Source organism: Colossoma macropomum, unplaced genomic scaffold (genome assembly GCF_904425465.1).
Source record: "Colossoma macropomum unplaced genomic scaffold, Colossoma_macropomum, whole genome shotgun sequence".
Taxonomy (NCBI): Eukaryota; Metazoa; Chordata; class Actinopteri; order Characiformes; family Serrasalmidae; genus Colossoma; species Colossoma macropomum.
In genome coordinates, this window is record NW_023494802.1 from 24,811,802 (window position 1) to 24,835,324 (window position 23,523).

The following is a 23,523-nucleotide window of genomic DNA, read 5'->3' on the forward strand; positions in this document are numbered from 1 at the left end:
TTCAGGAAATAGACACTAGACTAAAGCTATTAATGCGCCCTGATGACTGATGCTAAACTGAGATCAAAAAGGAAAATTACATAAAAATGAAAACTGTGATTAAACTACTATAACTGTAAATACAACTACTGTACTACACACACTGAACTAATAAATGGGCTTTTAATGATGATGTACTGTTTAGTACAGTAGTAATCGGTTTTGGATTCAGTACTTCAGTACTACCAAAACAATTTAATTGAGTTGTAAATGATAAATGATGATAAATGCATGTCACAATGCATTTCCTAAACTGAACTATTGTGGGGTCACAGATTCATTTTTTTATTTTCTACATTATTATAATCATGATTATTATTATGGAATTCATGATGACACCTGTACTAGAAACGCCTTTACATCACTGATAAAGTCATTCTGATTCTAACAAAGTGATTCTGATACTGATAAAGTGATTCTTATAAGGTAATTCTGATAAAATAATTCTGTTAAAAACTGTTTCTGATACTGACAAAGTGATTCTGATAAAGGGGGTCTTATAAAGTGATTCTTTTATTGATAAAGTGACTCTGATAAAGGGAGTCTGATTCTGAACGTGATTCCGTTAAAGTGATTCTGATACTTATGAAGTGATTCTCAATGTGAGTTAGAGCAGAGGGAGTCAGAGAGAGACATATGGAGAGAAGAGAATCAGTCAAGAGATAGAGAGAGGAAGAAAATATAGTAAAATCCAGAGAGAAAGAGTGTGTGTGTGTGTGTGTGTGTGTGAGAGAGAGAGAGAGAGAGAGAGAGAGAGAGAGAGAGAGAGCGAGAGAGAGAGACAGCGAGAGAGAGAGACAGCGAGTGAGAGAGAGAAAGAGGGTGTATATGAACGTGGTCGGCAGCATCTATAATTGGAAATCCTGTCTTACACAAGGACGATTTAGCAACAGTAAAAAACAGAGAGAGAGAAATAAGGGAAGACATGGGGAGAGAGAGAGAAGGGAGCAAAAGAGGAAGAGAAAAAAAATAGAGAGAAAATAGGTGAGCGAGAGAAAGAGAGAGGGGTAGATGAGAGAGAGAGGGGCAGAGGAGGACTGTGCTGCTGCTCTCAGACTATAGCTGTGTGTGTGTGTGTTCTGTCGCTGTTCTCCTTCTCTGTGCTGCTGGAGGTCGTGACCCCTGCCTGCCTCAGGGTCATTCTCACACTCAGAGCGGTCAGTCAGTAAACCGGTCAGTTTAATGGACAGCTCTGACTGACCGTCCATGTGAGAGAGACACTAATAAGAGAACGAAACAAGCAGTGATTTTTAAAGACTCAGTTTTAACAGGACCATTTCACTGAATCAGTTCTTTAAAGATACATTTAACTCAGTGTCGGTTCTGTTAAAGGTGCAGATTATTTACCTATATTAAAGGTACACTCTTAAACTGCTCTTCAGGGGTTCTTTAGTAAAGATGATGGTTCTGTGTAGAACCATGAACACTCAAAGAATCATTTGCATGATTAAATGGTTCTTTGCATGGTGAAATCGTTCTTCAGATTGATGGAGAATGTGCTGTATATGGTTCTATATAGCACCAAAAAGCGTTCGTCTATTGTTTCAATGTCAAACTTGTAACAACAGCGGAACCCTTTTTAGTGCTATATAGAACACTTTTCAAAAAGCTTTTATACAGAACCATATACAACACATTCCCCATCAATCTAAAGAACTATTTCACCATGCAGCGAACCCTTTAAACATACAGTTGGTTCTTTGAGTGATCATGGATATGTATAGACCCGCTGTCTTTACTAAAGAACCCTTAAAGAACCATCTCTTTTAAGAGTGTATGTTTTAATGGTTTGACAGCATTAAAGGAATAGTTTAATTGATTTTATTAAAAGCATACTTTAATTAGTTGACTGTATTAAAGACATATTTTAATTGATGGACTATATTTAAGGCCTCATTTAATTGAGCCACTATATTAAAGGCATAGTTTTGTTGATTAACAGTATTAAAGGCATAGTTTAGTTCATTAAGCATAGTTTTATTGATTAATTGTATTGAAGCTGTAGTTTTATTGATTCAATGTATTAAAGCCATAGTTTTATTGATTGACTGTATTACAGCTGTAGTTTTGTTGATTAACTGTATTAAATCCGTAGTTTTATTGATTAACTGTATTAAGGCCATAGTTTTATTGATTAACTGTATTAAAGCCAAAGTTTAATTGATTAACTGTATTAAAGTCATATTCCTCTGTCTCTTTCTCATAAAGCTGGCAGTTAATATAATGTGTAAAGCCAGCTCCTGAAGTCCTAACCAATGGGAGAGCTCGCTCAGCTGTATCGACCTAGATACCATAGAGAGAACAATCCTGATTGGACAATTGTATTTCCAACCAAAACATCAGAGTGAAATGATTGTTACTGCAGAACATGTTCCACAGCGTCCTGTGGGTTCCAATGTGGAAATGTTCCCTGTGTTATTCACAGAGTATAAACAGAGGGTCATGTTGAGATGTTTGTTTGTACAGAGCTGGTGTTGTTTCTGAACTCTTGTCCTGCAGTGTGAGGGATGTGGTTGCGGGGGGAGTGGGGGGGCAGGGGTATAGGGGGCTTTGGCTGGGTTTGGGCTGCAGTGGGTTATGCGAACAGCTCTTTCTGTTCTGGGTCACTCTCACTTCCTGTTTATGTGTCTGTATTGAGCTCTTACACTGAGAGCTAATTATAGTGTGTGTATGTGTGTGTGTTAACTCCCAATCTGAGTGTGTGACAGTGTCTGACTGTGTGTGTATGTGTGTGTGTGTTATACAGAAATAGCTGCACAGCAGAGCCACCAACAGGAAACAGAGACTGAGACTCACACAGGAAATAACACACATACAGGGTCTCTCTCTTTCTTTCTCTCTCTCTCTCTCTGTCTGTCTACCACTCTCTTCTCTTTCTTTCTCCTCTTTCTCTCTCTCTCACTCTTTCTCTTGCTCTCTCTCTCTCTCTCTCTCTCCCTCTCTCTCTCTCTGTCTGTCTATCTCTCTCTTCTCTTTCTTTCTCCTTTCTCTCTCTCTCTTACTTTCTCCTCTTTCCCTCTCTCTATGTGCCTCTCTTTCTTTTCTCTTTCTGTCTCTCTCTTTGTCTTTTTTCTCCTCTCTCTATCTTTCTTTTTTCTTTATACTCTCTTTCTTTGTCTTTCTTTCTCTCTCTCTTCTCTTTCTATCTCTCTCTCTCTCTCTCTCTCTCTCACACACACACACACACACACACACACACACACACACACACACACGCACACACACACACACACACACGCACACACACTTTCTGTCTCTCTCTCTTTCTATGTTGTGCTTTCATAGACCACTTCCTCATGCCCCGAGGGATTTCCATGGTGACCAGCAGGCCTCTTGCACGCTGTGGGGCGAGAGAGAGAGAGAGAGAGGATGTTGCCACTGACCAAAAACACACATTTGACTAAATATAGCTCAGAGAACAAAAGAGAGAAGGAAGAATGAGGAGACAGAGAGAGAGAAGAAATGTGAGAAAAGTAAGAGAGAGAGAAAGAGAAAGAGAGAGAGAGGGAGAGAGAGAGAGAGAGAGAGAGAGAGAGAGAGAGAGAGAGACAGAGAGTATGTATATGACATTGTTGTTGAGTAGTTGAGCAAAGTTTCCTCTACTGCAGGAAACCAAACAATCCACACACAGAGACACACACACCTCAGGGGAAACACACTGAGCACACGTCTGTCTGCTAGTGTGTGTGTGTTTGATTAAATCTCTCACTGTTCTGTTCACTTTCCTCTGGAGTCCAAACACTTATTTATAGCACTCAGAGAGTAATTACAGAGAGAGAGAGGAAGAGAGAAACAGAGAGAGAGAGAGAGAGAGAGAGAGAGAGATTAGGAACCAGTGAGACAAAACATCTTATTATTAAACAAGTTTTTACATGGCTTTAATAATCTTGTAACGTGTTGTCTGTAGTTCAGTCTCTGTTTCTGTGTCTTAACTGCTTAACAGCTTCAGCAATAAAGTAACATTAGAACATTAAATATGTAACATTGTAACGTTCATTATGTAACATTGCAACATTAATTATGTGTATGTATATCAGACACAAATCTGATCACTCAAACCACTTCAGGATTGAGACGCATTTGAGCCACGTTACAGCAGCGTAAACACATCCGTCTCTCCAAGAAACATTCAACAACCAGAACCCCTCCCAGTACAAGCCAAAGTCCTCCCAGTACAACAATAACTCCTCCTAGTACAACCAGGACTCCTCGCAGTACAACAGAAACTCCTCCCAGTACAACAGTAACTCCTCGCAGTACAACCAGAAACTCCTCGCAGTACAATCAAAACTTCTAGTACAGCCAAAACCCCTCCCAGTATAACTGAAGCTCCTCCCAGTACAACAGTAACCCCTCCCAGACAACCAGAAACTCCTCTCAGTACAATCAAAACTCATACTACAGCCGAAACCCCTCCCAGTACAACTGAAGCTCCTCCCAGTATAACCAAAACCCCTCCCAGTACAACCGACACTCCTCCCAGTACTACCGAAACCCCTCCCAGTACAGCCAAAACCCCTTTCATTACAATCAAAACCCCTAACAGTAAAACTAAATCTCTTTGCAGTACAACGATACCTCCTCATAGTACAGCCAAAACCCTCCCTGTACAATCAAAATTTCTCCCAGTGTAACCGAAACTCCTCCCAGTACATCCGACACTCCTCCTATTACAACTGAAACCCCTTCATTACAACCAAAACTCCTCCCAGTACAACTGAAACCCCTCCTGTTACAAATGAAACCTCTTTATTACAACTGAAACTCCTCCTAGTACAGCCAAAACTCCTCCCAGTACAAACAAAACTCCTCCCAGTGCAACTGAAACCGCTCCTGTTACAAATAAAACCCCTTCATTACAATCGAAACTCCTCCCAGTGCAACTGAAACCCCTCTCATTACAACTGAAACTCCTCCCATTACAACCAAAACTCCTCACAGTACAATTGAAACTTCTCCCAGTACAACCAAAACCCTCCCAGTCAATTGAGAGAGAGAGACAGAGCGAGAGAGATAAAGAAAGAGAGAGATGAGCGAAATGAGACTTTTTAAATATCCTGAACTGGAATCCTGGTCAGTACTGTATCTGAATACTGCCCTGTGGACTGGACTGGCGGCCTTTCAAGGGTGTTTGCTGTCTTCCAATCAATGAGTGCTGGGATAGGCTCCAGCAACCCCCACAACCCAGGAGGATAAGCAGCTTAGTTGATGAGTGAGTGAGTGAGTGAGTGAGTGAGTGTATCTGAATGCATTCATTCTTCACTGGATTGGACTGAAGGCTGGGATAGTCTGGATTATGTGGTTATGTGATTATGTGGTCTGGATTACGCGGTTTCTGACGGTATATCAGATCTATATGTCACATAAATGTTAACTACTGCTGTAGGTCCTGTTTTAATCCACCCTTTAGTCCATGTTTGTAGGTATCAGTGAGTCTGTTAGAGATACTGAACACCTCCACACAGTGTGAGATGAATTCAGCCTGCAGTTAGCGCTGTGCTAATCGATGGGGTATAACTGTTAGCTTTATTAGCCTCGTAGCTCCTGTGCGAACGATGAATGTTTAACTCAGTGTTTGTAAAGAGAACCTGAGAGGTTCTGGAAACTTCTGCAAGAGAAACTTTATCCTACACATACATAATACAGCACTGTACTCACACGTTCTACCTGATCTCCTCTAAAACTCTGTCAGCTCTCACATTAGTGGACAGTCAGCCTCCAAACTGTTTACATTCATTCATACCTGTACAGAACGTTTTAGAACCCTATGATCATGTGGTGTAATTGTTTAGGTATTTTGGTCAATTGCATTTACAGTTCTAAAGTTTTTCCATGAGACGGTCACACTGCCATATGTTGTGCTATATATGTATAATGTACTCATATGGTTCTATGTAGCACCAAAAGGGGTTCTGCTATGATGTAAAGCTTATATACAATAGAAGAACCCTTTCTTTCCCCTTCTAACATCTCACCATGCAAAGAACCTTTTAAGCAGATGTGTCATTATTTGGCAAAAGAATTTTGATATCTTGATGAATCTGGCTAATTTTTTTTATCAAAAATGTGCTTAGCTCTTGCAAAATTTTGTAATTTTTGCTTATAGAGATCTTAAAAACCTCAGATACCTCGTCAGACATTGTCTCGATTGTTTGTGAGCTGAAAATGAAAGAATTTTGATAGTGGTTCATTCTGTTGGTCATTATTGAGTAAATTGTTGATCATCTGTCCTCTTGGATTCATGCTGAGTGCTAAAAAACTCTGATACACAGCAAGACAGGCTTTATTTTTCATTTTAAACTGAGTTGCATGTTTACTGTCATGAGTGATCTGATGTGTGAATCATATCACTCTTTATAATATGAAGGCTAAAAGCTAATAGAAAGCTAGTGTAAGAGTTGCAAGTGGATTTTGAGAGCTGGATTGCTGGCCACACAGCTGGATGACATCTCACTGGCTAGTGAAGGCCAGTCTGCTGAGTGTTCTGATGTGTGTCTGTATGTCTGTAGCTTAAATTGTTATGAAGTTGTGAAGGCTAGAAAGGAATATTATTTTTTTATCATTTTTTTTTCACGGCTAATTGCATTTGTAAAGATCTTGTTCCATTTAAAAGTAGCACATTGTGTTTTAGCTATAAAAGTGGACAAAATAAGATTAATCAGAGTGTTTTTATTACTTTCAGCAATTTAATAAGACTGAGCCTCATTCTCCAGTATCCTCCTAAGTTTGATCTTAAATTTGTTCTTGAGAAAGGTTCTAAGAAAAAGTCTACGTCAGATTCATGACGTGTTTTCAAAGAGCTGTTCTCACCTTTGTGCTCTTGAGTGTGTGTAGATTTTGTTCTTACACTCTTAAGAATAGTAGTTCTTTAAGGGTTCTTTAGTAAAGAAAATGGTTCTATATAGAATCATGAACACTCAAGACAACTATATGCATGATTAAAGCATTCTTTTATTGTTACAATATCAAGCCTGCAACAACAGAAGAACCAATTTTGGGTGCTACATAGAACCCTTTTCAAAAAAGTTATATATGGAACCATCTACAGTGCATTCTCCATCAGTCTGAAGGACACTTTTACGATGCAAAGAACTTTTTAATCATGTAAAGGGTTCTTGGAGTGTTTCTGTGTTAAGGAACCCTTGAAGAACCATCTTTTTAAGTGTGTACCTGAGAATAAATCCCAAATAAGAAAACATTGGTGAATGTCAGAATCTTTGTGAAAACCGCGTAAGTGGGTTTTAAGAAGAAATTTCTTCTTAAGAATGGTTGGTGAATGAAGCCCATTGTTTTTTATCATGATAAAAAAATATAAATAAATAAATAGTGTGCTGTTAATAACACTCAGGAAGGCTTCACTGAACAGGCTGGTTTGTTTACAGCATAAACACACATTACACACACTGCACCTACAGAAAACACTGTATTTTGTTACATTAGAGAGAGAGAGAGAGAGAGAGAGAGAGAGATGACGATGCGTGTGGTCGGATTTTCCTCTCGTCCTTGTGTCGGCTGGTGATTTCCATAAACATGATTACTTTAAATAGGCATCAACAAGTCGCACTATAAACAGCTCTCAGTCAAATGAATCTGAATCAGTATGTTTTGAATGTGCGTTTATTTATGTTTATGCACCGGCTTTTCAGACTTTATGCAAATGACTTTTCTTTGTCGTTTTTACCGCTTTAATGACTAATGAGGTTCCTGTAGAGCACAACAGTGTTGCATGTGTACATATTTGGTATCTTAGTAAAATTACCATAAATCTAGTCGACGTATCAAACAATTCTCATTTAGAGATTGTTGTAAGCTTATTTATAACATCATTAATCATTTCTAGAAGATTATTTACTTTGTTTTGAGTAATGATCTCTCTACACTGACAGATAATCATGCTTATTTTAAGAAATGTGTTTGAAAATGCAAAATTGTGTCAATACAGTGGGATTTTACTCATAATGATCAAAATTTGGCTTAAAATTCCTCAAGAAATACACTCTTAAAAAAGATGGTTCTTCACAGGTTCTTTAGTAAGGGGAATGGTTCTGCTCTGAACCATGAGTTCTGTATAGAACCATTTGCATGCTTAAAGGGTTCTTTGCATAGTAAAATGGTTCTTCAGATGGATGGATAAAATGTTCGTTCTATATAATCCCAAAAAGGATTCTTCTGTTGTTACCAGCTTGACAGCGTAACAATAGCAGAACCCTATTTACTGCTCTATTCAACCAAGAACCAAGGGTTCTTTAGTAAAGACATGTTTCTACGTAGAACCATGAGTTCTACATAGAATCATTTCATGCTTAAAGTTTCTTTAAGTGTTCATGGTCCTATACAGAAACTTTGTCTTTACTAAAGAACCCTTTGGAGAACCATCTTTTTTAAGAGTATATGGGTTTTCATTTGCATAATCCAGTATATTCATAGATCTTTGCATTGTCATTGAGTGTAAAGGCTCAGAGATGCTCTTTTTTAGTAGCTTGCAGGTATAAAAACAAGCAGTTTATTCATATTAGCGTCATCCTAATTGGTGGGTATAAGCTTCCACTACTTGTTAGCTACATAAACCTCATAGCTCCGGTTCTAAAACTACAGAAACAAAGTTCAGGCACCAAACAGGTCTTGGCTGATCGACTACACTGGGGCTAAAAAAATGAGAATTTTGCTGAAGTATGGCTTTAAGACGTGTCCCAGCTGTGTCTCTGTCTCTGTCTAAGAGAGCGAGTGTTCGTCACGCTCAGTTTTCGGTGAGATTGTGACGCTCAGCTAGGAAAGAGTTTGAGAAATATTCAGCAAGGGGAGGAAAGCAGAGCAGCTCTTCACTCACTGAGCTGCAGGTTTTTGGAATTCTTTGCTGAATGGGGCCTCTTGGGTTTCTTTCTCAGGAGTGTCAGGTTTTCCAAAAGTATCCCCCCCACACCCCTTCCCCCCTCAATGCTTTCACTAACTCCGCATTTTTCCCTTCAACGCACACACAGATGTTTGTTTTTATACGTTCTCAGGACGTGGGGTCACACCTTTGTATGTTATTGCAACTGAATATAATCAATACCATCATTACAAAACTGGTGCAGTTCAGTCGCCACCTTCAGATCAATGAACACCACTAATATACAGTGGTGGTATAATATAGGTGTTTCCAATGAAGTGGCCACTTACTGGAAGCACAAGGTTGGTGTTTCTAATAAAGTGGCCAGTTAGTGGAAGTACAAGGTACGTGTTTCTAATAAAGTGGCCAGTGAATGGAACCACAAAATGGGTGTTTCTAATATGGTGGCCAGTTAGTGAAACCACAAGGTAGGCGTTTCCAATAAAGTGGCCAGTTACTGGAAGCACAAGGTTGGTGTTTTTAATAAAGTAGCCAGTTAGTGGAAGCCAAGTTAGGGGTGTACATAAGCGTATTAGCAATGCATTATGGGTACGTTATTGGTTGTGTTTTGTGTGGTTGGTGAAGCTGTTAGTGGTGAATGTGCAGCTATTTAGGGCAAAGTGTTAATACCCCCCCAACCCCAACCTGTTACACAGTGTGTGAGTGTGTGTGTGTGTGAGTGTGTGTGTGTGTGTGTGTGTGTGTGTGTGTGTGTGTGTGTGTAAACACCTCTTTGTTTCTCCACACACTGCTCAGATTGCTGACAGACCGCAGCAGTCTTAGCGCTCTCTCTGGAGTGCAGGTACTGGATGCTAACAGTAAATATTGGTAAATGGTTAACACTCACACGGCACGATCACAGTTTCTTTGTTTATTTGTATAATGTTATTGTTTTTAACAATACTTACTGCTCAGATGAATAGCTTTACTGTTCAAAAAGCTACATTACACCTGCATAATGACATCTAATATAGCCTTGCATAACTGTTTATAAATGCTTATTTCAGTAGGTGTCATTCACTGTAAAGGTTACATTTGCCAATTTTGATCAAAGTTAGCTAAAGTAGCTTTATGCCGGAATTAGCATTTAGCTGGTGTCATGTAGCCTTATGAACAGCACCTTACTGTTACGTGATACCAGTGATTTTTGTGCATAACATTTTACACCATTTATGTTGGTTCAAGAGAGAATGTTAAAGAGAAAGGTTTTACGCAACTGAGAAAATTAGACATAATCTGTTTATCTGGTCAGTAAGAGTTTATTTGCTCAGAATATTAGAATAACAATACAAACAGCAGTATGTAAGTAGTGACGTTGTTGACCTTACTCTGTGTGTGTGTTAATGCATTTCTTTTTTCTTTTCTATCCTCTATTCTATTCTTTTATCTTTTTACCCAATTTTCTCATCTTAGTCATCTCCAATTCCATCCCGCTAGTTAGGACTCCCCCAATCACACGATACTACCAATGCTAGGAGAGTGAAGGCTAACACAGGCTTCCTCTGAGACCTGTGAAGCCAGCTACCGCATCTTTTCGAACTGCCGTTCACTCAACATCATTGGACAGCCAAACGCGCTCAGAGGAAAGCGCCAACCGCCAGATCTGTTACGTCAGCTAACAGACGCCTGCGCTGACTAGAGAGAGCGAGGCCAAATGTGCTCTCTTGGACTCCCGGCTACGGATGGCTGTAGCATCTCCAGGGATCGAACTCGCAACCTCCTGATGATAGGGCCAACGCTTAGACGGTTGCGCCACACCGTTTATTTTTTATGTAACATTTTTCTTTTTTTTCTCTTTTATTTGTTTTCTTTGCTTTTCTTCAATTATTATTTCTTTTTTATTTTTGTCTTCTCTTTAATTTTTTAAATCTTTTCTTCTGTTTTTGTTTTCTCCAATTTTTTATTCACTCTTTTATTCTGTTTCCTTCCTTTCCTTCCTTCTTCTATTTATTATTTTCTTTTCTTTTCTTTATTTTTTTCTTCATTCGTTTTTCCATGGTTTTTCTCTTTTTTGTTTCTCCTACATGCTCTATGTCTGTTAGGTATGTTTTTCAGTGTTACTAACAACACTGACAGAGTGAATCTGCACAATCAGTTTATATCACAATACCTACATTTAGAGCCAGTTATTCATTCAACCTAAAAAACTGTAGAACAGACTCAGTTTATATTACAATACCTACATTTGGAGTCAGTTATTTAGTAAAGTATTTGAAGTGTTTTTATGATACTAAACCTGAGCGTTATGTTAAACATCCAGCGAAGCTTTAATGAAAGATATAAGATATAAATATGATAAAATGCGGCTTGAAAAACGCTGATCAGACCTATTTGAGAACTGTGTGGGCGTGGCTAATGAGCAGCTTGATTGACAGGTCTCTGTCCAACACTCCTAGCCTGCTCTGCCCCTCATAGAAAACTAACATCATTATCTAGCTTTTATGTAACGCTAACTGGACGGAAAAAGTCACAGACAGACAGAGGTGCAGACAAATGAATGGATGGATGAAGCAGTGAATGTTGGTGTTGGATAAAAGAGTGAATGGCGGCTACAGACAAGTGGGCTAGCTCGCTAGCTTTTGGTTATGCTGGGTTATCTTTAGCTCGCTAACTTTCTCTGACTCCGAAACTGCTCTGTGTGAACGGGGATTGGAATACTTAGAGACTTTACCCAAGATTAGGGCCGCCCAGTTTACATCAAGAGGAGAGAAATATGGTGAAATATATCGGTCATTTATTGGCCAATGAAGCGTTATTTAAAGGATAAACTTAGTACATGTTTACTGTTTACATGATTAACCTAATTAGAACGAAAACCTTAAGTTCCCTGAGTTGTTAAAAACATTTACGTGGTACATATGAGAGAGTTTTAGTTTGTCATGTAATCAAGCTAACATTAGCATGTTGGCTAACAGTGTGAGGCTGACTGTGATAGTGTGTGTAAGTGTGTTCGAGTCATCCTCTTTAAACTGGTTCCTCTGGTCCAGCTGGTTGGGCGTCACGCTTTTGGGAAGTGGGAGTGTGTGTGGGTTTTTCTGTCAGTCTGAGTTAGATAAATGTGTTCACTCAGCGCTGAACACACTGCAGAGTGTGTGACTGATTCACCATTTACCGTCTGCTCTGAGTGTGTGTGTGTGTGTGTGTGAGTAATGGGTGGAGAGATTAATTGAATTGTAGAAAATCATTTGATTATAAAATTACTTCAAACAAACACACAGTAAGTGTTGATTTGTTTAAACAAACAGTAATATGTGAGTAAATGCAGAGTTCTTTACAGTGGTGGTGATAGGAACCAGAGGTCGCCATGACGACAACACAAATACAGACATTTTATTTACCATCCAAATCCACCAGTGAACCTACACGTGTCTTCTGAGTTTTATATGGAATGTTGATGATGGGAAAATAGTGGAAAATCTGAAATAATAAGTTTCCTTTGGGGACTATTTTATCTCACAATGTCCTGTATATTATATATCTCTCCACCATGAATGGACTTTAGTCAGAGTGTGTAGAGTCAGAGTTTTGTGTGTGTGTGTGCGTGTGTGTGTGTGTGTGTGTGTGTGTGTGTCTGTGTTTGTCTGTGTGTGTTTGTGTTCTGAGACAGTGATCTAGTTTGCTGTGTGAAATATGAAGCTGGCCAACATATGCACACACACACTCAGTAATAAGGTCTGAGGAGCAGATGTTCTGTGGAATGCATGTAGGAATGTGTGTGTGTGTATGTGTGTGTGCTCGCAGTAGTGAGTTTCTGTTTTTTTCTTTTGTAAATGTGTTTGTCTTTCTAATAAAGCACTGCACACATCAGTGTACATTTTTATTCTCTTAAAAAAACAGTTTGTGTGTGTGTGTGTGTGTGTGATTGTGTCTCTGTGCATGTATGATTGTGTGTGTGATAGTATGTGTGTGTGTTATATTCTGATTATTATAGTGTTATATTATAGTAATATAGTTATATTATAGTGTTCTGATGAACTGTTGCAGTGTTATTGTTGCAGTGATTTTGCAGTGTCATTGCTGAGTTGTTGCAGTGTTGTTATTTGGCAGTGTTGTGGCAGCATTGATGCAGCCCAGTGGCAGTGTTGTGTTTGGAGTTGTTGCAGTGTTCTGGCCGTTCTTGCAATGCTGTTACGGTGTTCTTGCAGTGCTGTGGCAATGTTGTAGCAGTGTTGTGGTGGCATTGTTGCAGTGTTGTGGCATTGTAGCAGTGTTCTGGTGGCGTTTTAGCAGTGTTATGGTGGGGTTGTGCAGTGTTGTGATGCCGTTATATCAGTGTTGTGGTGATGTAGCAGTGTTGTGGTGGCAATGTAGTAGTGTTGTGGTGATGTTGTAGCAGTGTTGTGGTGCTGTTATAGCAATGTTGTGGTGTGTAGCAGTGTTGTAGCAGTATTGTGGCACTTTTCCAGTGCTGTTACAGTGTTGTTGCAGCATTTTGACAGTGTTGTGGAAGTGTTGTGGCAGTGTTATCTTTGTAAACAATTCAAGTTTGAGCTCAATACTGCAACTACAACAACTACTACTACTGCTACTACTACTACTAACATTAATAATAGTAATAATGACAATAATAATTTAAGCTATTTATTTTTTTTGTATTATTTATATTAGTATTATTTTATTATTGTTAGTAATTTTATTATTGTTGTTGTTATGAAGAAATAATAAAATGGTGATATGATGTACAACAGTATTCCTCTCATTCAAATACAACATTTAAATAGCCCATTCCATTTATAGCTCTTTTGAAAGAGCTATTTCCAGCTACTGTCATTATATATATATATATATATATATATATATATATATATATATATATATATATATATATGATACATATGCTCATTGAGTATATATGATATATATGATATATACATTCTTTGACTTTATGTGAAATATGGTATATGCACAAATTGATTGTATATATGATGTATACACTCGATTGTATATACAATGTATAGGCTCGTTAACTGTATATATGATCTTCATGTTCAGGTTCTGCATTGTTACAATTATTAGAATTATTAAAAGTAATAAATACATTATGATGAAGCCGATTTAGTCCCCTCATTTTGCTATAACACAGCACAATGCTTTCAAAAAAGAACAAATTAATCTTTCTGGAGGGGCAAATTTGAGCAAATAAGACAATTATAGTTAATCATGATGAATTATTTTAGTAATCTGACAGGGCAAATGTAAATGTCCTTAGCTCAGAGTGTGCCTGCTCGTAAAGTCTTTCACATTGAGTCACAGGTACAATGCAAATTAGTTAAACGCAGCATGCAAATGTCATGGAAACCAGCTCCTATCACAGAGAAGTGTGCCGCACAACAATTTCATCCTTCATTTGGTCACATTCACTTGCTTTGTTCTTTTCCACTTTTTAGTAGACTGCACTCGTACCTTTACATTGTCTGTAATTTGCTTTATGCTGTGCAATAAAGATTTTCTGTATGTAGACTGTATTATTGTAGCGTATTTAATTTTTTTTTTCTAGTTTTGGAACATAAAGGCACATTTTACTATTAGGTAAAACTGCAGATTTTCATTTGTTTATTTATTTATTACTCTTAAACTGCCCAGAGTCATTCAGAGTGGTTTGGTGTGAAATGCTCCATTCTACAGAAACTTACCAAGGCAGAATTGTTCACAGTGGTGGTGATAGGAACCAGATGTCCACCTCTGAAAGCTCCCTCACAGAAAGGTACTACATGAAATGGTTATAAATACACTGCCTGATGTCTGAGACATTGTTTTAGGGTAGTTTTTTGATAGTTTTGGCCTAAAACGTATTATAATCAATGTTATTTAATCTATTCATGGTGGAGGGATAAATGAAGGCAAAATAGTCCCCAAAGAAAGCTTATTTTTTCAGATTGACCATTATTTTGCCACCATCAACATTTCATATAAAACTCAGAAGATATGTGTAGGTTCACTGGTGGTTTTGGATAGTAAATAAAATGGCTATATTTGCATTGTAGACATCAGGACGCCTGGTTTCTGTCACCACCACTGTAAAGAAATTTTGGTGAGCTGGTGAGTTTCTCTACAATTAACAATCTAATAAAAAAACACTCTGAATGACCTTGCTTACATCTCAACTATTGAAATATGCAGAAATTTTGAAAAATTGTTCATATTTGGAAACTAAACAGCAAAAAATAGCTCATTTTGAACTCATCACGGTTGTGATGTGAACAATTAATATACAACCAGCAGCTCAGTGGCTTGTCTCTGAGGTCCAGGAAGATTTCAGTCTGAATTTAGTCCACATTTCAGCCCGGACTGCTTTTTGAACAAGGCACAGTGCAGAACAGCCAATCAGGACAGAGCTCATTTACATACATCAGTATTAAAGGCACAATAACAAAAACATATATTACTTATATGTAAGTAGTTGGACTTGACCTTCTCTAATCTCTTTCTCTCTATCTCTCTCTCTCTCTCTCTCCTTCTGCAGAAGTGTGTATAGTGAGCTTGTGTGTTTGTACATCGCTGATGGATCTGCGCGTGGGAGAACGTCTGATGCGTCCTGCAGGATCAGACACGGCTCTGCTCTCACCGCTGCAGCGCCCCCTATTGCTCAGCCCATTCACTCCGCAGCACTGCGCACAGTACAGCCAGCACATACGGGTAAACATACACAAACTGATCTCAGAACAGTAAACACTGACACTGTACTGCATTAGGCCTACAGCCGAAGGTATGTGTACACCCCTCCTAATTATTGAGTTCAGGTGTTTCAGCTGTAGCCATACAATCTCCATAGACAAATGCTGGGCTGTACTGAAGAGCTCAGTGGCACTGTCGTAGGATGCCACCTCTGCCACAAGTCAGTTTGCATAGTGCTAACAGTAAAGTTAGGTGGAGGGAGGATAATGGGCTATGGGTGTTTTTCAGAGTTTGGGCCCCTTAGTTCCAGTGAAGGGTGGTGTTAATGCTACAGCATGCAAAGACATTTTACACAATTATATGGCAGCAGTTTGTGGAAACCCTTTTCTGTTCCAGCATGACTGAGCCCGTGCACAAAGCGAGCTCCATAAAGACATGGAGTGAAGTTCGGTGTGGAGGAACTCCAGTGGCCTGCATAGAGCCCTGACCTCAACCCCACTGGGCACATTTAGGATGAACTAGAACGGAGATTGTGAGCCAGGCCCTCTCGTCTAACATCAGTGTCTGACCACAATTGCTCTATTAACTGAATAGGCAGAAATTCCCAGAGATACACTCCAAAATCTTGTAGAAGGCTTCCCAGAAGAGTGAAGGCTGTTATAGCCGCAAAGGGGACAACTCCATATTAATGCTTATAGTCTTGGAATGAGATGTCCAACAAGCTCGTACAGATGTGAGGTGTCTACATACTTTTGGCCATATAATGTCGATTGCGGCTACCACCCATCTGTTGTATTCAACTCTAACGTGTATGCTGTGTGAGGCTGGTTAAAGATAACACTGGAGCACTTTGAGGGTGGCAGCGGTGCGGCTCATAAACAGCATGGTTACAAGCTCTGATTTTGAGGAAAAAATACATATGCAATGATGCAGCTTCCATGCGACCCACTTGTTCCTGCCCTGTGACCCACCAGTGGGTAGCAACCCCCCAGTTTGAAAACCATGTTTATAAATAACAGTGAGTCATATAGTGTCAGAAACCACATAAACAAGTTATTAGAGATTACAGAACATCTCCACATACTGAGATGAGTGCTTTAGGCAAGGGCTTAGCACCATGCTAATTGGTTTTCATTACTTGTTAGTAGCGCTGCAGCAAATATTCGGTACTATTCAATAAATTCACTAATTAAAATATTAAAAAACAGCAAAGCCATTTAAATAACCCAGACGCTTCCACGGGAAACAAGTTTATTAAGGGGAATAGTGGCTTTCTAATGAAGCAGTGCATTTATCAGTGATGTTTGTAGTATTAGATTTGGTTAAAAACGTTAAAACATAAATAAATGGAAGTTTATGCAAAAGTGCATGATAATAGTAATAAAAGCAACAATAACACAATGAACAAAAGTAAGAACATAATTTTTACATTAATTTAAAGTGAAGCACAGCTTGAGTTTTTTTAATTTCATAAAATAATCAACTGTTCTAGATAATATTCAACATAATATTCAAACACTTGAAAATATTCAATTGTTGCAGCCTTGTTAGCTTCATTAGCCTTCCAGCGCCAAGCTTCCTTCACTAATCATCAACGTTTTTGGGGTACATTAGATTTTTCACTTTAAATATGTAACGTTAGTCTAAGTGTCAGATGACGACATTTAATAGTGACTTTTTATTGTTATTCAGTTTAACATGGAGCAGCATCTACGCGACCAAGAAGAGGAGAAGCAGCAGCTGCAGCAGATACGACACAAGGACAAGAGCCAGCAGAGTGAGTCTAAGCACTTTTGTTTTAGCCCTTTAAACATCAGTTATATAGTTTTTTTTTTCCCTGTAAGAGTCGCTGTTTCTTACCAAGTCCCATTGTTGAAACAGCAGGCGGCGCTATAAACCATTAATGTAAGTTCAGCAAATAAACAGCAATTGTCCATTAAAATCTACAGAAGTGGGTTCTCTGTAACTTATTTTTAATTAGAAATTCAACAAAACATTGACCGGGGTGCCTAAACATTTGCATACGACTGAACACACATACACAACATGTATACATGCAGTCAGGTGTGACCAATAATAGCCCTAAATTGGCCCAGAGTGTGCACTTTTGCCCTGTGAGGAGCTGAAACAGTGCAGTGTGTTTGCAATAGAAAGGGCCATTGTGAGGAGTGTCACACACACACACACACACACACACTGCTGCTGTTGTTTTTAACTCGTAGTTTAACAGTGTTTCTCTGAGTACCATCAGGAGAACGACTCAAATTGAAGGTTTACTCAAACTGAACTGAATGGCCGTCTGGCAACCTTAAAGTGATAGTCCTATACGCTAGAACAGGAGACATTAGTCTATAGACAACCTCAATAAATGTTCACTTACACTAGAACATGAGATAGTACTTCATAAACGACCTCAATAAATGTTCCCTTGCACTAGAATAGGAGTTATTCGTCCACAAACAACCTCAATAAATGTCCTATTTCACTAGAACAGCAGATATTAGTCCATAAACAGCCTCAATAAATACTCCTACATGCTAGAATACGTGAGATTAGTTAAGTGACTACAATTCATGCTCCTGTACACTAGAACAGGAGATATTAGTTCATAAATGATCTCAATAAATGTTCCTATACACTAGAATAGGAAATATTAGTTCATAAACAACCTCAATAAACACTCCTACATGCTACAGTAGGAAATATAGTCTATAAATGACTTCACTAAACACTTCTATACATTAGAATAGGAGATATTAGTCCTTAAATGGCATCAATACGCCCTCCTATATGCTAGAATAGGAGATATTAGTCCATAAACAACCCCAATTAATGCTCTTATACACTTGAACAGGAGTTATTAGTCCATAAACAACCTCATAAAAATGCTCCTATACACTAGAATAGGAGATATTAGTCCTTAAATGGCCTCAATAAACACTTCTACACACAAGAATAGGAGATATTAGTTCATAAATGACCTCAAGTAATGCTCCTATGCACTACAGCAGGAGATATTAGTTCACAAAGAACCTCTTTTCGGTATTGACCCTGTTCAGTGTGCAGTACAGTGAGGATAAAAATAGCAGGTACAGTACAAAACAGGTCCAGAGTCAATATTGACTCGAGCAATCAGCGCCTGTGGCACCTGCCTCCACACACACACACACACACACACACACACACACACACACTCACGGTCTCCACAGCGCAGAGGCCGCAGGAGCCGGGGAAGCCCAGAGTGACACACCGTTTCCTTTCATCACACATTTCCCACAGACACACAGTGGAGCTGAAACGCATCTTCACAGGAAAAAATAGCTGAGCTTTTGTCAGAGGGCCATTTCACCGCCTGCAGAGTGGAGTCAAAAGTTTGGAATCACTTGTTATTTTGATAATTGCTGTTATTTTATTCAATAATAAAGTATACAGTGTAGATTCAAGAAGGTAGAAAGTATTTTACGGCAAAAATATAATATTGCGATACTTAAAGAAATTTTCATTGTCATGAAATTTATTTTTTCAGACATCTGATCAGTTGGAACAGAGAAAAAAGGAACAAATAGTGCTGTGAAAAAAAACCTGTGAACACATATTTTTATTCAGCATTATGCGCTAGCAGTGATTATGTTCTGATCTGTTTAAACTGAAAACATTAATAGAGATGGTAATAAGCTAAATATATACACAGTCATTATTTATAGGGTTCTTTCTGTTGGGAGGTGTCTGTTCCAAACCCTAACCCCTAAATTTACACTTCTTTTCTTAATTTATTTGCAAGGTTTTTTTAAGTGATACTTTTGCAAAGTGAGGTTTTGGTTTAGTTTTATTACAAATCAAAAAATGTCTGTGACTACCGAAACAAAGAGTTTTAGTTGGTGGATGGAGCCTTAATTTAACCCCTGTATTATATAGGAGAAAGTGAGGCTGCATCCCTGTCCTTCATGGGCAACAAGTTATATCCCATTTTTTTAAGCGAATGTGTCCCAGTCAGAAAATCATTTGTGGAGCATTAAAAATTGTCACTACCAAAACAGATTTAATGAACCTGTTGTCTCTGATGTATAAATACATAAATAAACAAAATGTACATCCTCTCATTAGCTGTTTGTGTGGATTGACAGGTGCGGTGGCCAGTTCGGTGGTGAAGCAGAAGTTAGCAGAGGTGATTCTGAAGAAGAAGCAGGCGGCGCTGGAGAGAACCAGCTCGAACCCCCTCAGCACCCCGCCGGTGGCTTACAGGTGTGGTCAGAAACAGCAATGATCCTAATGTTCCACTGTCTCGGCCTACTGACCACAGATAGAGGCCTGAAACAAAAAGCTAACACATATTAGCTCTTAGCTAACACATTAGAATGATCATTCAGTGCAGATAGAGGCATCACCTGCTGATTAAGGAGCTTTCAGACAACGTCTTTTCAGGCTCTTTCAGGTGCACCTCTTTTCTTTGTTGTCTATGGAGCAACATCACTCCAAGCCTTCCATTGCTTGTTAGCCATATTCGCTTCATAGCTCCAGAGCTAAAGCTGAGATGTTTAAGCCTTGACCACAGCTTAATAAGGCATGATCTCATTTCCACACCTTGCTAAGTTGTGGCCACACATTATTGTTATTTATATGGGACGTCACCAGCAGGGCTCAGCAGTGACAGCTTCAAACAGCTGAAAAATATTACTGAGCTAGTTTGTGTTTAACGTGAGACCAAATATTCTCTGTAGGGTTTAATCTGGACTCAGCCAAAACTATCAGTACAAATTGTTGAATTTTAAGCTTTGTCCATTTCTTTACTCAGGAGTGTGCACTGGCTTTAAATATGAGCTGGATTATTATTACTATTATTTGGTGCTGATTTTTGTCTGTTTTTCTTCTGTGCGTAGAGAGTTAGCTCCGGACCCCAACGTTTCTCTGCAGCCCCTCCTCTCCTCCCCCCCACAAACCCTCAGTGAAGGACCTGATGAGCCCCCTCTGAGGAGAGCAAGTACGTCTCTCTCACACATGCACACACACGTGCACACGCGCACACACACACACACACACACACACACATAAATACAGAGGCTGTACTGATATATATTATGAGTTTAATTTTTACTTTTATACAAAAAAAACCTCATTTTATTACCGAAACACAGTTTTAGTCTATAGGCGGAGCCACGCCCCTGCATTTTAGAGCAGGAAGTGAGGCTGCATCCCTGTCCCTCATGGTCTCATGGTGAGCATTTAGATCCCATTGTTTTGAAGTAAATGTGTCCCAAAGTCTGAAAATCAGTGTGGAACATTAAGAATTGTCGTTACCGAAACAGATTTTAAACTTTTTAGAATTGTAATGAAAAACAGCTGTTCAAAGCTGTTAGTTCTGTGCTGGCTGTGTTTTTGAGATCAAAATGAGCTGAAGTTGTCACTACCGAAACAGTCACTACTGAAACATTTGTCTTTACAGAAACCCCTGTCAGTCGTCTAGGTGCAGCCTATCAGAGTAAAGTCGGCAGGGAGGGGGCAGGACTTAGAAACAAGAGCATTTTCACTCTTTTCAAACCTGAAACCTCTGAGCTCTGTTATGCTGCATTCGTGACCAAGCCTGAAATGGGAAGTTTCCAACTTCCGTGTGGGGGGAAAATCCACTAATCTCCCTCCCCTCCGGGCCATAATTCCCACTCGGAATGCCTGAGCTTCTCAATTCCCTGAGATATATTTCCTTTAACCCACAGAACAAGAGTTAGTAATGTGGTTTAGGTTTTTTAGACTTTAGAGACCTTTCTATTTGTCTATGATGGCACTAAATGTAGAGGATATACACTCTTAAAAAGATTGTTCTTCAAGAGTTCTTTGAACACTCAAAGAACCATTTGCATACTTTAATGGTTCTCTGCTTGGTCAAATGATTCTTCAGAATGATGGAGAATGTGTTGTATATTGTTTATAGCACCCAAAAGTGCTATAAAGGGTTCTTCTATGGTTATAAGCTTCACATCATCACAAAAGTAGAATTCTATTTGGTGCTCTATAGAACTATTTTCACAAAGGTTCTATATAGAACCATCTATAGCACATTCTGCATCAACCTGAACAACCACTTCATGATGCAGTGAACCCTTAATCATGCAAAGGGTTCTTTGAGTGTTCATGGTTCTATATAGAAACATTGTCTTCACTAAAGAACCCTTGGAAAACCATCTTTTTTAAGAGTGTATGAGTTTTAATTTGCATAATTATGCATATTCATAGATATTTGCATTGTTATTGAGTGTAAAGGCTTGGAGACGCTCTTCTGACTTTTTTAGCAGCTTGTGGGTATAAAAACAAGCAGTTTGTTCATATTAGCATCATGCTAATTGGTGAGGTTTAAGCTTCCCATACTTGTTAGCTACAAGCTTGTAGCTTCAGTGCTAACACTAAAGAAGCAAACTTCACACACCAAAGACATCTTGGCTGATCGACTACACTGGGGCTAAAAAATCATTTTTTAAGTGTGTAGAATCTTAAGACTCTTCTTGTGTTTTTATGAATTTTGTTTTTATTTTTCTGTAAAGCACCTTGAGTTGATGTCATGAAAAGTGTGCTATATAATTAAAATGTATTATTATTATCATTATTATTATCATTACCTGCGCTTATTACTCATGTAAAGGCCTTTAATGTGTGTTTGATTTTGCTTCTTTCAGTCTTAGCTGAAGGCTTTGTCAGCTGGGACGTGACTGAAGCTCACAGATTGTCTTTGGCAAAGCGATACGAGCTTTCCTTTTGTCAACGTGTTCTTTCAGATTTATCATCTCACAGCTGACTGTGCTGCGCTTTCAATCTCCAACCCGGAAATCTGTGCTGCAAAACGCGTTTAGCTTGTTTACTGTGTGCTAACTGGACACTAATAATGTAGTGAAATAGGAACTGCTATTTTAATTCTTCTCTCTCTGTGATCTTACACTGTTTCCCTCTAATTACAGCAGCAGTGAGGAGGAGCGTTTAGCAGGAAATATGACGCATGTTTACACATTTACACACAGACTGTTTCTGGAGAATAGACGCAGGAGTATGCTGGTGTGTGTGTGCGTGTGTGTATGCGAGGAAGTGGAAGCATGCGAACTTCTGCTGTGTGTCTGTGTCCTTCATTACACAACAGCTGTTACCTGGCAGGTGTGTTGAGAAAGCTCAGGTGATGAAAGGCTGTCCCTTTGTTTGTTGTGGTTACAAAATGTGACCATGCAGGATGGCTATTTAAAAATAAAAAAGAAGCTTACACTGCAGTCTCGTTCATGCGTCGCACCTCAGATGAGTCAGGCATTCTTATTACTTTATTCTTCAGTGCGGTTTTTATGTAAGCAGACAGGCATGTGCATTGTCTCATGACTGATGTTTCATTACACTCCCTGGCCACTTTAATGGAAATACCCACTATTAACTGGCCACTTTGTTAGAAACACCAACTTTGTGCTTTCATTCGCTGGCCACTTTATTAGAAACACCCACCTTATAGCTCCACTATCTAGGGTTTCTGATAAAGTGGGCAATGGATTTTTGTTTTGTGCTAAAAAAGAGATGAACTGACCTGTGAGTTGGTGTTAACAGTGTGTGTGTGTGTGTGTGTCTGTGTGTGTCTGCAGCCTCTGAACCAAACCTGAAGGTGAAGCATAAATTAAAGAAGCACCTGCACACCAGGAAAAGCCCACTGACCCGCAAGGAGAGCGCCCCCCCCACCATTAAACACCGCGGACCCGACACACTGGGTACACATACGCTCTCTCTCTATGTCTGTCACTCTCTCTCTCTCTTTCTCTCTCTCTCTACATCTCTCTCTCTCTGTTGCGCTATCTCTCTCTACATCTCTCTCTCTGTTGCTCTCTCTCTCTGTTATTCTCTCTCGATAACTCTCTCTACACTTTAACTCTCTCTTTATCTCTCTTTTTTTTTTCTTTACACCCCTCTCTTTCTCTTTCTCTCTCTTTCTCTCTCTCTCTCTCTTTTCAGTTCAGTTCGTACAAAAGTAACAAAAAGTCCTGAAAGTT

At 39.0% G+C, this 23,523-nt stretch overlaps 1 protein-coding gene across 4 annotated transcripts in view; it reads left to right on the forward strand.

Moving 5' to 3' along the window:
* hdac7a (histone deacetylase 7a) overlaps positions 1-23,523 on the forward strand; it is a 107,783-nt gene that overhangs the window by 52,731 nt on the left and 31,529 nt on the right. For 2 of the 4 annotated variants that reach the window (XM_036592107.1, XM_036592109.1), the window contains exons 3-7: positions 15,372-15,544; positions 17,216-17,300; positions 19,648-19,765; positions 20,401-20,501; positions 23,122-23,244. In XM_036592107.1, coding sequence (XP_036448000.1) covers positions 15,410-15,544; positions 17,216-17,300; positions 19,648-19,765; positions 20,401-20,501; positions 23,122-23,244 — 562 coding nt within the window. In that variant the 5' untranslated portion in view covers positions 15,372-15,409. Of the gene's footprint in view, positions 1-14,569; positions 14,613-14,904; positions 14,948-15,371; positions 15,545-17,215; positions 17,301-19,647; positions 19,766-20,400; positions 20,502-23,121; positions 23,245-23,523 lie in introns of those variants that run through there. The other 2 variants (XM_036592110.1, XM_036592111.1) reach the window with 2 other exon arrangements.